Raw genomic sequence first — 14,418 nt, 5'->3', positions numbered from 1 at the left:
AAAACTGCCTTTCTAATTAGCCACTGTGACCAAAATTAACTTTCTACTGAATTGTTGTAGCAAGATGTTAGCTATTTCCTCTAAAAATGGATATATACCATTGAAAGTTTTAGAAATAAGGCATCAAGTAAAAAATATGCTTCAGAATATAATATTGTGTGTATATACATAAGAAAGTTTTGTTTGGCAAACTAAGTAACATAAGTTAGACATTCTTGATTGTTACTCTAAGTTCTACCTTGTAAAGATGATTTTCTCATAATATTCTCACTATAATTATTGCAGATTTAGTTTTGCAATCTTCAGTATCTAGTATAGTAATATATTGCCCTTGAGTACACTGGCATCTTTGTACTACTTAAGATTCATCATTTGATTCTATAATTTGTATGCTGGTAAAAGAACCCTTTCCTTTGTACCTAAGATATATATCATACACACATATCTTATATATCATATATATAAAGACATACATATATACATATATATGCACATTTCAATTAGTAAAGTTGGTATTCTCTGTGATATGTGACTTCTCACTGAAAGCAACTGTGATCAAATCCATTAGCTCCCTGGGCCAGATAACAGCACAACCACAGACCACAACCTCCTGCCGTTAACTGGCCTAAATATGCAGGCAGAGGCCCTGGAAATGAACCACATAGCTTATAGTGCACATCTGGCTATCAAACTCAGAAAGAAAACTTTAGTAAGTGGATTACAGAGTCCATTGCAACAAAGCACAAACTACTTCCACCATGAGTGAAAAGAGGAAAAAAGAACACTGGTGCATAATTAACCAGAAGAGACCTAGGTCAATCTAAATGTAAACAAAGTCACAAATCCCAGTCTTTCTGAACTGCTTTGGTAATAACTTACTAGCTTAAGGGGTTTTTTTTAGCCTTATTATTCACTCTTGTAAGAAATCTCATCTGTATCTATTTTAAATTTTAATCTGCCCTTGTATTTACCTTGAGCCAGGTATGATTTATGTGAATCCAATAGAAAAAATCACCACTTTTCAATGAGCAGTATGCAAAAGCTGAGAGCAAAATGAACTGTACCAGGATGGAAGTCCTACTGCATGCTGCAATGAAGGTATGGACAGATGTCTGCACATTCATCTGCACTGGTGATTTTATCAGTGAGGAGCCTTGCAGAATGCCAAGGGGGAAATGTTCCAGGGCATCTCTCTGCAAGACCAGCACATTCCCAGAGGAGGCACTCGTGTATCACTGCTTGCTGCTAGTTCGGCTCTACTTGTCAGATGCTGGCAACGTGGTCACACACAGGACTCTGACCACATGCCTTTTATCCTTGTCCTCAGCTCCCCTTTCTCTAGGCACCAAAGAACATCTGAGTCCTTCACCCAAGGGGTGGGGGGAAGGGAGCTTCCAGCACAGACTCTTTGCAATGAACAGATGCAAGTTAGTTATTTTAGAAGTTTCTGGAACTCCCAATTGAAGATGAGGCTTTGAAGCTTCCCAATCATAGTTTTTTCACACACACTTTTTTTTCTCTCTCTAGTGTGTGAGGAAACTAGGATGTGATGCAAACTGTGGACGCAATGGATATTTAAAAATCCTCATAAAATGGGAGAAGATTGAAATCACTCGGCAGTAAGTATTCAAAACAAAGAACAATGTTGGGGTTTATCACTTTATAAAGAATTTCTGAAAATTTTGACAAAGAAACTATTTAACCTGACACAAAGATCCATTTGCTACTTCATAGCTGAATGCCTTCTGAGCAGTTTATACATCAGCTTTGCCACTGAAATGAATGGGAGAAATGCAGAATAATAGTGAGACTGGCAGAGAAATCGTGCTCTAGAAGAGACAGTAGTTTGATTTTCACACCAAGAAAGACTGAACCATGGCCAAGCAAATGTGCTCTCCTCTCTCTCTTCCTCATTGGGTACTAAAATCCAGAGTCAATTCAAGGGTAAATTGCAGTAATATAGATGCTTTACAAGGAGAACCCTTTTATAAGAAAGAGAAAAGCCTTAGTGCTTTGAAATCAATAAAAGTAGTCTTAAGAAGACTTGTGGATCTGTCAGCTGATGGTTAACACAAGTCTAATGACCTATTGCAGCCCTTAATTGCAATAATATCTCACATTTTACGTGTACCATGCCCTGTTATTAAAGCTGCAAAGCCTTTATAGCCTTTAGTCAAGTGATAGGCTATATACCAATGACTGGTTTTTGTTATTTTTCCTTCCACTGACTCTCAGCTAGCTTTACCAGAACAAAATATTAACACCAAATGCAGCCTAACTCCTGCACTTACCCACTTTCTATCAAACAGCAACTCATTCCCAAGACATCCACCAAGTTGCACTATGTGTCTTCATGCTTTTGCATTTGAATTCATACTTTTCCAAATAACCCTATAATTAAAAAAAATGGTGTTTAAAAAAAAACAACAACAGAATATGTCTCTTTTGCACAGAGAAATCAGAAAAGAACTTGCGTCCAGAAAGTCTTCTTGTTCTTTATAAAAGCAGTAAAATTTGCAAGTTTCTAAAAGGTTCAAGCGCAACTTCTTTGTGTTTTTTCTTAGCTCTTTCTTTTTTACTCCTTAACAACCTTTCTTTGCATAGATCCTATAAAAGCTATTTAGATGCTGCTGGCACTGTATCTAATGAACACTTTCCTTTAAAAAGGCTGCTAACTGTTATTTCCAAAGCCCATATACTGAAAAGTTCCATTGCTCTTTATATACCATTACATGAATAACGTCCTGAACATCTGTGTGGTTACAGCTGTTCAGAAAGGTAAGTCTTACTCATAGCTAGTTCATTTACTAAATAACGTAATAAAGACACAATATTTCTTGCAAAGGTAAAGCTGTTTTAAGGATATTCGTCGTTCATTTGCACTTCTCCAAAGTCTTGAGACCCACAGTCCTAGTCCGTTTTCTGAACAGTTTGCCCTAGCCCAGGACTGGGTGAACTCCTGGCCAGACCTTACTCACCTCAACTGTGCCATCTAAGAAATCCGGAGGGTTAAGCATCTAAACCACGAAGGCATTCGGAACAAAGTTCCTTGTGCATCAAATCCACACGGGTAGGCTGAACAGCAGCCACTAGCCTTGGATCACGCGAACCCACGGGAAGTCCACCATGCATGCCGAGCCTCGGGCGCCCTTTTCCCAGCGCACCCCTGAGGTACACGCCGTCGGCGGGACAACAGGACACGGAGCAGAGACGACCCCTGGAGATGCGCCACACCACCGCCGCAGAATACTAATCACCTCAAGAAGCTGAGCAGCCTTAGGTGAGTTCACGCAGGGCAAGAGACTCCGGCGCAGAAGGCTCCACCGACTCGTGCGCACCCAAGGCGCCTACTCCCTGTCAGCCTTCCTTTCTGCCCTGAAGAACCCTGGGCAACCCAGAGATGTCCCCCAAGCAGTCAGGAGGTCAGGGGAGAGAGAGCCCGCTGGTGGCCCTGCTGAAGCGCAGCCCTGCCGAACGCCCGTGCTTCTGGCTGCATCTGGAGAGAGCTGGGATTTGCTGGTCTACCACTCCTGCCCGCGTCACGGCCGGCGTGTGTCAACACCGCTCCTGGGCCACGCGCCCCCCCAGCGCGGTCCGCTCGCCCGCCCGCCCTGCCTGGGCAGGACCAGGGTTCCAGGCAGCACGCAGCAACTTGGAAACGCCAAGGGAACTCCACGCCGGCCCCGCCCGCTCCGCTCAGCCGCGGTCCTGCGGGCAAAGGCGCACATCGGAGACGCGCCAGCCCCCCCCCTCCCCCGTTCCCAGCCCCTGGCACACACTCACGCACACACACACACACTCACTCACTCACTCACCTGGGGCCTCGCTGCCCTCGGGAAGGCTTCAGATGCCCAGAATCGTGGTGTTTGCATCCGACTGCACGCGCACCCAGCCTCGCGGCGCCCCGGGGCTCTTGGAGACCCTGAGCTCGCAGCCCGGTGCGCACCTCCGGCTGGAGGCGCCCCCGCCGCACCTGCGGGGCCCCCCGCGGGCTCCGGCGCTGCCTCCAATCACAGCTCACTCCGCGGGGCGTGGGCACCCTGCCCAGCCACGGGGAGTCCGGGTCCCCTCTGCCCCCTCCTCCAGGTGAGGATCGGCTCCCCACTCGTGCCCCTGGGCACCTGCTGGCAGCGCGCACACCAGGTCCGGGGCCACCGCGAGCGCGCGTCCCGAGAGAGGGCGACAGGTCGGACACGCAGCCCGAAGACCACCCAGGGGCCCTGATCCCAGCCCGTACCCCAGGTTAGCGAGGTCCTAGGCGGCCCCGCAAGCCAGGGACACTACGGAAGCTCCTGGAGAGACCCGGAGAGGGCTTTTTGGCAAAGGATCTGAAGAGGGAACCGCTTGGCAGGCACGCGCGCGGGAGCGCGCTCCCCCACCCCCGTGCACAGACACACACGCGCACACACACACACACACACACGCGCACACTGGCTTACACTCGCACCCTCCTCCAACTCCCTCCCGACAGATCTGTGCAGATGGATTCCTTCGCAGGAAAATAAAGGGTTGAGGGTAAGAGAGGCTGCCTGCAGCCCTCGCCAGGAGCTCCACACGAAGTGTTTGCATCCAAAAGCCTCCCCCCCCCCCCCAGGGGAGAGTTCGGAGACTGAGTCCCCCCCCACCCTCACCCTGAGCAGCCCCCACCTACTCAGCCCTCCCTGGAAGCTGCGGATCAACGGGGCTCCGGAGGCCGGAAGAGCAAGTCGTAAAAGTAATCAGAACTCGCCGTGGGCTCGCTGGATAGTTGAGCCCTTCCCCTCTCCTCCGACTGCCCCAGTTCTACTCTGCGTACTTGAAGAAGGGCTGCTCCCTTGCTGAGCTCTCCAAGGCCAAACTTCCGCGGTGTGTGATTTCCACGCAGGGTGGAACCGGAGACCATCTCGGGACGGAGCAGGAGAGCGGTTCGTCTGTTAGGTACACATCGCCGCCGCCAGCTGACCTGACCCGAGCGCGGCTGGCGGTCCTCCGCTCTGGTGCTCCATTCCAGCGGTGACTAGGTGTGCTGTGACCCGGGCAGAGAGGGCGAGGAGGCCGTCCTCTGGTTCCAGCTCTCCTCTCCCTCCTCGGCGGAGGACACTTGGCCTTTTCCCCTCACTGACGCATCTTCAGCGCGGATTCTTAGCGCACTGGCTCGGTGGACAGGCGCTCCTCCCTGCCAGCGCCTCGCATTTCTTGTTCACTCCAGCAGATTTGTTGTTCACCCGTCCACCAGCCCCTGACCTGTCCTTCCCCGCCCCCTACCCCGCCACCTTCTATACTTAAACAGATTTCTCAGCGAACCCTTCCAAGAGGCAAAGCTGAAATTCGCCCTACACCTCTGCTACCGTCCCTTAGCAATGTACAACGCCAAACACGAAGTCTTCCCTGATCCTGCCGCATTTGAGGGTTCATCTAAGGATCTATTTCCGCTCAACCGTCAGAGATCACCCAGACTCAATTGCCTCAGACCAAAAGACCTTTATATCTTTCTAGATCCCAACTTGATTTTCTCCAATAAAGATTTCTCGGTGAGAAACACTCCGTTTCCAGATACCCACGTATTAAAAAAAGTGGCTTAATTTTAAACTCTTTGACCTGTTTCTTTGAAAAAGAAAACTTTTGAAAAGGATTTTTATTGGCGTATATTAGTAGCAAAACGAAGGTTCTTGGTGACGTTTCTACACATGCATACAATGTATCCCAGTCAACTCCTCCCTCCCCCCTTCCTCATTCTCTACCCCTCCCTCTTCAAAATAAAAAAAAATATCCTGTCATCTTTAGATTGCTGTGCAAAGGAGTTGCTATTCAACAATGCATCCTGATCAATGTTTGCAGTGTTTTTCATAGATGAAGCATCCTCAGTTTCTCAGACTGGTATCATGCAATCTAAAATTTCTTCTTATACCCTTAGCTTTACCTAATGGAGGGATTTCTGGCATGAACATTTTCTTACATTGTTCCAGATTAAATGCTTCAGGAGGTAGCATACTGTATGAAGAAAACACACAGCGCCTGTCTTGTCAGCAGTAAATTGTTTGTGAATAAAGAGTTGAATGTGTATAACTCAAGTGGCGTTTAACCCTGAGCATGCCAGGCACATTATAAATTATAAAGTCAACTGGAAAAGATGATATTGTGATGATATTGCATACATTGCTAATTTCATTATCTAGTTTCTTTTAGTCAAAGAATATCACAAAGGGCACGAAAATGTTTGCTAACTATTCAAATAAGTTACTCTAGTGATACTTTTCTCATTTCCCATAGTTTGTGTGTCTATTTATATTGTACCTCTGCGTAAGGGTGAATCATAATTCAGGCTTTCACATAGAACTCAGTGTCTCCCATACTACCTGCATTTCACTTCAGCAATTTCTGTGAGGCATACCTGCTACAGAGATTGAGAAAAGAGCAAAGGCAGTTCGGTTTACCAGTTCACACCATATCTGTGCATCCAACTGCTCATACTGGAGAAAAGTCTAGGTTCCTCTTAACAAAAAGCACATCCCTGGAGGATAAAGGTCAGACATCAGGATGATAACAGTCACTAATGGAGGCCTCCTTTCACCTACCACGGTCAGGCATTTTGTTCCCATGCCCTAGTACCTGGCATACAGCACTAAAGGGCCAAAGTTTGAGTTCACCATTTCAGAGAGGAGTTCAGTTCATAGTCACTTGACTCCTTGCATTCCTGGACCAATGATAAAGCAGAACAACATAGTGGCTAGAAAATGTGGCCGAGGGGGTTCTTCACTGGTGACAGACAGGAAACATAGCCACGTAGTAACAGGAAGTGGACAGGGCAAGGATATTCCACCAGTTGGCAATTGGCTTTTCCCGGGTACTACCTTCCAACGTTCTACCACTTCCCATAGTGTATTCAAAATTTGAATCCACCAATGGCGTATACCACTCTGCATGAGCTCAGAGCTCACCCAATCTACTTGTCTCTGGGAATGGCCTCACAGTCCTACCTAGGTTTTACTAACCTAGTTATTTGTCAATCCAAGCAGGTTGACGATCAATATTAACATTCACCATGCCTCTCTAAGGAGGTGGCAGTTCTGTTGAGTTAGAATGATGGAAATGAGTATGCCTTGCAAAGATCTGAAGGAAGAATGATTTCTGCTGAATAAAGAAGAGTGGAATTTGCAGAAGGAGTGTGTTGAGTGTCTGTGAGAAGTGTAAATATCTAGCCAAACCGAGGATCATAAAGGATATAGTGAATGCCATGGGCAAGACCCTTCAGGGTCTTCTTGTTAGAAGAAGGCTTCTTCTTAGAAGAAGCCAAACATTAAGAAGAACCAGTAAGCCAGGTGCCAGTGGTTCATGCCTGTAATAATAGCTATTCAGGAGGCTGAGATCTGAGGATCATGATTCAAAGCCAGCCTAGGCAGGAATGTCCATGAGACTCTCTCTTATCTCCAATACACCATTCAGCAAACCAGAGGTGGCACTGTGGCACAAGTGGTAGAGAGCTTGCCTTGAGCTGAAGAGCTGAGGGACAGCACCCAGGTCCAGTGTTCAAGCCCCACGACCGACAAAAATAAAAGAAAAAAAATAGTAAGAGCTCTCTGATATAAAGTGTGGTCTATGCTTAAGGCAAAGATTTGATTTATTGGGTTATTTCTCTTCTTTCTCCATGACTACTGGCTGATCAGAAAATCCAGTATTCCAAGAAGTACAAGAGTTAGCAACTGTTTGCAATCCCATGAAATTAAAAAAAAAAAAAAAAGCCATCACTATGTTTGGAATTACATAACTATATGTGGAACTTCGTAAAGTGCTTCCAAGTAAATATCAAATGTCACACACACACACACACACACACACACACACACACACCTTTCTGGGTGGGGGTTTGAACTGAGGGCCTGAAGTTTGCCAGGCTGGAAGGATACAGCACAGCCATGCCTTGAGCCTGATTTTCCACTGTTTTGTTTAGGGTAGAATCTCATTTCCTGCCTTAGCAGATGCTTGGACCACAATCAGTGTCCTTTTAGATTTCACATAGCCACTGGGATTGCAGTTGGTCTTGGGTCTGGCACTCAATGTCTGGCTTCCCTTCTTTGGATACTGATCTTTGGACTTACCTGCCTGTGCTGTCTTGGAAACATGAAGCTCCTGTGCAGCTTGGAATGACAGACTTGTTGAGAAGGGGTAGAAGCTTTTCTGCCTAGGCTGCTGTGAACTTTCCTCATTCTCATCCTTTTCAGACAGTGAGCCACAAGTGTTGGCTTCAAAGTTCAATTTCTCCAGTGTCCTGTGTAATATTACTTCATTAGTCCCACCATTCTATGCTAAAGAATTCTTTTCAATGTATGAAGTCAATGAATTACCCAATTAAATTAATTAAAGTTACCTAAACTAATACTATTTTTCAAAGAGGGTGGACTCAGACAACATGAAAGAAGCTTACGATTAAGATTCTGTCAGCATGGGGAGTACTTCCATAGATATTGCATTTCCTAAGTAGATGTGACCCAAATAAGAAGACGTATTAGTTTAAGTTAACATTGGTTTCATTGGTAATAACTAAATGACACAATTGGTATATCTGATAGCTGAAGACAGAAAACTATTGTCATTGAAAAATAAGTTAAAAAATTCTGAAGAAATATTGGAGAAGAACTTAGAAGTGAATAAAGGTAAAAATCCCTTTCATAAGGCAAGTTATTAAAAAATTAGGCCATTTATGTTTTATTTTGAATATCTCTTTTAACATTATTCATATGTCATTATTCATATTGTTCATAAAATATAATTCATAATAGCATATATTTTATTATATAATATATATGAATTTTCTGGCATGCCTATATGCTTTCTTTTTTCATGTAATAAAATATTTTTCCTTCCTAGAAAGTACAAGATTTAGAATTAGAGATCTTAGCTTGTATAGTCATTCAGTAGTTTACTAAACATTTTTCCTGAACTCTCCTGCAGGAATTCTAGATGAGGAGATGGAAATGTAAGAATACATGAAATGAAATCTGTATCTTCAGGACTCTTCTAATCTTTTGTACAAATACATATATATGTATATATATGCATATATACATATATGTGTGTATAGGATGTATATATGTGCATATATACATATACGTGTGTGTATAGGATATATATATGCATATATACATATACATGTGTGTATTGGATGCATATTTCACACCAGGTGATAAGCAATGTTCACAATGCCAAGTGTGGGAGCACATTAAAGGGATAAAAAGCCTTGTTGAAGACAAAGGGTTTAAAATCTTTGAGATGGACAGCGGGTTTCCATTAAGTTTCTACAGGGGGACATGGGGATCAGATTTATAATAGAGGAAGGCATCCAAGCCTGGAACTTGTTGAATCATATCACTATTTGTAAGACTGAGATAGGAGAACATGGAGATTCAAACCCAGCCTGGACATTTTTTTTTTTTTTGTCAGTTGTGGGGCTTGAACTCGGCCTGGACCCTGTAGGACTGGGCGCTGTCCCTCAGCTCTTCAGCTCAAGGCTAGAGCTTTACCATTGGAGCCACAGCTCCACTTCTGGTTTTCTGACGGTTATTTGGAGATAAGAGTCTCACAGACTTTCCTGCCTGGGCTGGTTTTGAATCTCAGTCTCCTGAGTAGCTAGGATTACAGGCGTGAGCCACTGGAGCCCGGTCTGGACTACTCTTATTTCTAATTATTCAGCAAAAAGCTGCACATAAAGGTGTGGCTCAAGTGGTAGAGCTGAAAACAAAACAAAAAGCAGAGCTACGGAATAAGGCCTGGTGAGTAGAGGCCTGGAAATCAAACAAACCCAGGACAGACAGACAAACACAACACACACACACAAACACACACACATGCAAACACACTAAGCTGAAATCCCTATCAACCTTAATTCTGCTTTGGATGAAAGATGAAAAAGAAGTGTTTAGCATGTTGCAGAAACCCAGTTAAGAAAAAGTTTGGCCAAAACTATCACTGTGATTTTGGTAATTTTTTAAAATCTTATGCATGTATTCAGAAAATACAAGAAATTTAAATATTGCCCGCACAGAACTATCAATGTAGCATCACAGAATGTAATCTCCGGAGCATCTCACTGGTGAACATGATCTTTCCTAGAATACTAAACAAGAATAAAAAATGTGAGCTAATACAGTTTTGCCTCACTTGATGTCTTCAAGAGTTCCTCTTTCATTATCCTAAAACTCAACCTCTGTAAAAAGAAGAAAATAATCCTCTCAGAGATATCACTCCTGAAATAACACGTCTTGAAAACATGGTGAGCACAAATAACCTGCTTAGACACCACTGTAGTGTTTGAAGATACAAGGATGTTTCATGAGGTCTAATAAAGTCAGAGAAATATTTTCCTGAAAGTTACTTTGAGGACCTTCCTCCTGTAAGTAGAAGGTTAATTTGCCTTTACTGAACCTCCGTCATTAAGAGCATACTAAACTATATAGTCAAGAATGAGAAAAATAAAAGTCCTCAGGGATAAACTTTCTGAAGATTTCAGCCTATAGTGCAAAGATGCAGTTAATGTTTGATTCATCTGAGACCCTTAAATATATCCAACAGGAGTAAAACATGTCTGGGCCCTAGTGGCTCATGCCTGTAATTCTAGATACTCAGGAGGTTGAGATCTAAGTATCTCATTTCCAAACCAGCCTGGACAGAAATGTCTATGAGATTCTTATCTCCAATTAACCAGTGTAGAGCATCAGCTTTGAGGAATAAAGCCAAGCAAATAAACAAGTTCCAGTGGCAGAACCAAAAAGAAAGAAAGAAAAGAAGGAAAGGAAATAAAGAAACAAGAATAAAATGAAAAAATTAAAGAATAAAACTCAGGTTGAGTTAGAAAGCAGAGGTGAGGGATATGTTTCAGTGCTACATATAGCAAATGAAGTATTTCTTAGGATTTCAGTTTATCCCCGGTTTCTTCTTTGGGCTTGTGAATACCATTTTAAGATATTGAGGGTCATTGGTCATAATCTAAAAGTAGAAATTAATTTCTGCTGTTACAAGCCAAATTTCTCAACATTTTTAACAAACTCAAATGGATAAACATTTAATTTGGACTTAGTATCCAATGCCAAGAGGTACTTACTTATGTAACTAGAAAATGATACTAATGATAGGCAGTTGTATCTCTCTCAACTCAGAATATATGAAACACAAATTATTTTTTTAAAAAAACAGCTCAAATCGAAGTTATCAGAAATAATAAAGCAAGGACTATTTTGCTTCTTGGATTACAGTTGCTCTATAAAAACCTGAGAAAGAACATAATGCAAATTTCTTCTGCATATGGTACTATATAGGACTCTGTGATAATCCAGAGGACTTTATCTTTTGGGAAAGCATGACAGTTTTACGATAATACATCTTATGTCACAAGTGCTCATTAAGTGTGTGTGTGCATGCACATGTGTGTGCATGTGTGTGTGTGTGTGTGTGTGTGCTATATATCTGCTTTAATGACAGAAATCACAGTAGTTACACAGGAACCTTCCAGGACCCTGGGAAGTGCTTGCATGTGTGGAGTATATAGAAAGAATTATAAAATTACACTGAATGTGAGATTATCAGGCAGCATTTGGAATAAGTAGATATGCATGCTTTGGAAGTGTCCTAATAGCATAACTCATTATGACAGATATTTCATGTATGTCTTGAGACAAGTATAGAAAAGGAGGAGGAAGAAGAAAATCAGGGAAATAATTGAAAAATTTCATATTCAAGAAGAAAAAGGATTGAAGGGATTTTTGTGTAGATAAAATGAGGTTCTCCTCTACAACTCCTCCTCTGTGCACAGAATGAGGAGGTTGCGTGCATGCACCCATTACTTCCACTTGTATTTGTATCTGGGGCAGGGGTTCCCCTAATTCTTCTCCACCTAACTGTGTTTTTTTCTTCAGCAGCCCTAACTTGACTGGTCTCGGCATGGAGTTGGCTTGGCCTGGGTCCCACACGGTTTATAGTTGGTGCCACTCAATTATATTTAGTTCTCTCCTAGCACCCATCGAGTGTGTGCGGAGTAATGACCCTCCTTCCAACAGCCAGATGGAGCCAGAAGAGTGCAGAGCTCTGGGGTATGAGACTTGGAGGCTAACCTCATATTTAAAAGGAAAATCCAGACGGGAAAAATGTGAGAGGAAGCTATACACCTTAGAAAGAAGGCTTTGATGAAATGCGTCCGTTCCTTTGAAGGTGAACTTTGGGAAGGCAAGTGTGCTTAATAAAATATTGAAACAGTACTTTCCTAGAAAACACTCATCTTGATGAAGGAAGGTAGTCTTTTTTATGAACTTGAACTACTTCACACACAAGGGTGAATTCTGAAGCAGTCATTATCTCTGAAAATTGCAAAGTAAATCCACCTTCCACTCTTAAATCTGAACAACTAAAAGGAAACATCACAGGCATCTTCTTTGACACCACACCTAGATTGCAGAATGTTATTCTGAAACCCAAAATTGAGGGATAATGAAAGTTTTAGTTTTCATATACTAGAAACAACACACACACACACACACACACACACACACACACACACACAGACCTCATGAACAAAGCAAAGTATGATATGAATACATCCCAACTTATTTCTGTGTTTGTGTGAGAATAGGTTTTGGTGGAAATTAATAATCATCATGGCATGTTTATTTAGTTAATACTTTTCACATTTATCATCTACAGAAGCATATGCTAGGGTGTCATGTACAGATTTCCTTCTGTATATAATTGTGAATAGAAGTAAAGAGCCTCATTAAGCAAGTAAATTACCAGGGAGGCACAGACATGGTAGATAATTGGGCTCTGGACCTTATACATGGAATGACCTATATAATACATCTTTGAAGACATTTAAGCATGGTCTCATATTATCAGTGATTAAACTAAAATTCAGAAAGGTAAAGGGATTGATTCATAATCTCATGACAAATTTCAAATGTGCAGATGGGAATCAACAAACCAACATTCCCACAGACCAACATATCCAGATCTCATTATTTGAAGATTATATGTATATTTTGCATTTTAAATACTAAGGAGACCTTTTGTTTACATTTCCTAAATATTCTAAAATTTGGAATAGGAATGTAATTATATACTTCCTCATTTTTAATGTTATATTTCATAGCTCATTCTACTGTGAATTTATAATTGTAAAAATTAGATACATGATCATTCTATAGACCTGACTCATTATGCTTTAACATTTTATTTAAATCCTAAGGTAAATCACAATCCTTATTCTTAGGAGAATATGAATGGAAAGAGTCGCTTCAGTACATTTTGAAGAACTAAAAAGAAAAATATGTTACACCAAGAGAGTCATTTGGTTTCAGAATCCATACTGAGTACTAAGTCAGCCTCTTTTTGTACAAAATACCGTTGTTTCCACCTCAGCATTGAACAATTACTGTAAATCAGTATACACACTGGTTGTTTCATAGCAATGTTGTTCTATGATGTCTTATAAGATGGCTGTTATTCTTTATCATACAATCTTTTCCCTATAGATTTAGACATAAATCTATTTATAATTTTCTAATTAATTCTCCAGAAAGTTTATTAACTCCATATTGGCATTGGGAGTTTGCATTAAATGTTGAACAGTGATAGGCATGTCAGTATACCAACTGTTAAAGGTAAGATACAGAAATAAACAACTACTAAAGATGTCCTGTGCTGTCCTTTTAACTATGAAAAGCAATCATATATTCTTATTCTAAGAGTGGAAATTGTCTGTGATGTGTAGGTGAACAGAAATCTCTTTCCTATAATCAATAAGTACATGGGTATTAAAATTCTTTTTTATTGGTATCCTTTTAAGACACAAAGATGGGGCTGGGATTTAGTACAGTGGAAGAGAACTTGCCTGGCAAGGTCTTGAGTTCTGTCTTCAGCTCTGGGGAGAAAAACAAAAAACAAAAAAAGAAACAAAGAGAGTAAGAAATCACATACATAAGCCGCATATTTTCTTATTTACATGAGAAAATACAAGGATTGAAATAGGAAACTACTCATATAATACACCCACCATACAAAAAATCCAAAAAGATAATTCAATATAAATATAAATACATGAACAGGGTAAAATAAACAGAACACATTCCTGGGGAAATTTTGTTTTAAAATGTGGAAAAAATTCCTAGAAAGATGTTAATACTTGATTTTAATTTGAGCATAGTAAAAATAAGTTATTTGAGTGAGAAAGGTCATAATAACAGATATGAAAAACCGTTGTGCATAAATTCCTTTGCCCATCACACACTGATACACTGAGTCTGAGATCTACACACTACAAGGAAATGTAAGTGATATGTAACTTTTTTGCAATTAAGTCCACTGAACACTAATTGGGGACTTATTTTTTACTGTTTCATCAGAAATATAAAAAAAGGAGAAAAAAAACCTTTTAGTGTGTGCTTGTGTGTGTGTGTG

The 14,418-nt window shown here is 41.6% G+C and overlaps 1 protein-coding gene across 1 annotated transcript in view; it reads right to left on the bottom strand.

Moving 5' to 3' along the window:
- Window positions 1–3,054, bottom strand: part of Cdh7 (cadherin 7) — a 104,692-nt gene extending 101,638 nt beyond the window's left edge. Inside the window, exon 1 of the mRNA XM_042693490.1 lies at window positions 2,979–3,054. Coding sequence (XP_042549424.1) covers window positions 2,979–3,017 — 39 coding nt within the window. The 5' untranslated portion in view covers window positions 3,018–3,054. The remainder of the gene's footprint in view (window positions 1–2,978) is intronic.
- Window positions 3,055–14,418: the final 11,364 nt, after the last annotated feature.

This window comes from Dipodomys spectabilis, unplaced genomic scaffold, assembly GCF_019054845.1.
Source record: "Dipodomys spectabilis isolate Male_0828 unplaced genomic scaffold, ASM1905484v1 ptg000169l, whole genome shotgun sequence".
Lineage (NCBI taxonomy): Eukaryota > Metazoa > Chordata > Mammalia > Rodentia > Heteromyidae > Dipodomys > Dipodomys spectabilis.
Note: the sequence above shows the minus strand (reverse complement) of the source record. Positions and strands in the feature narration are given on the sequence as shown.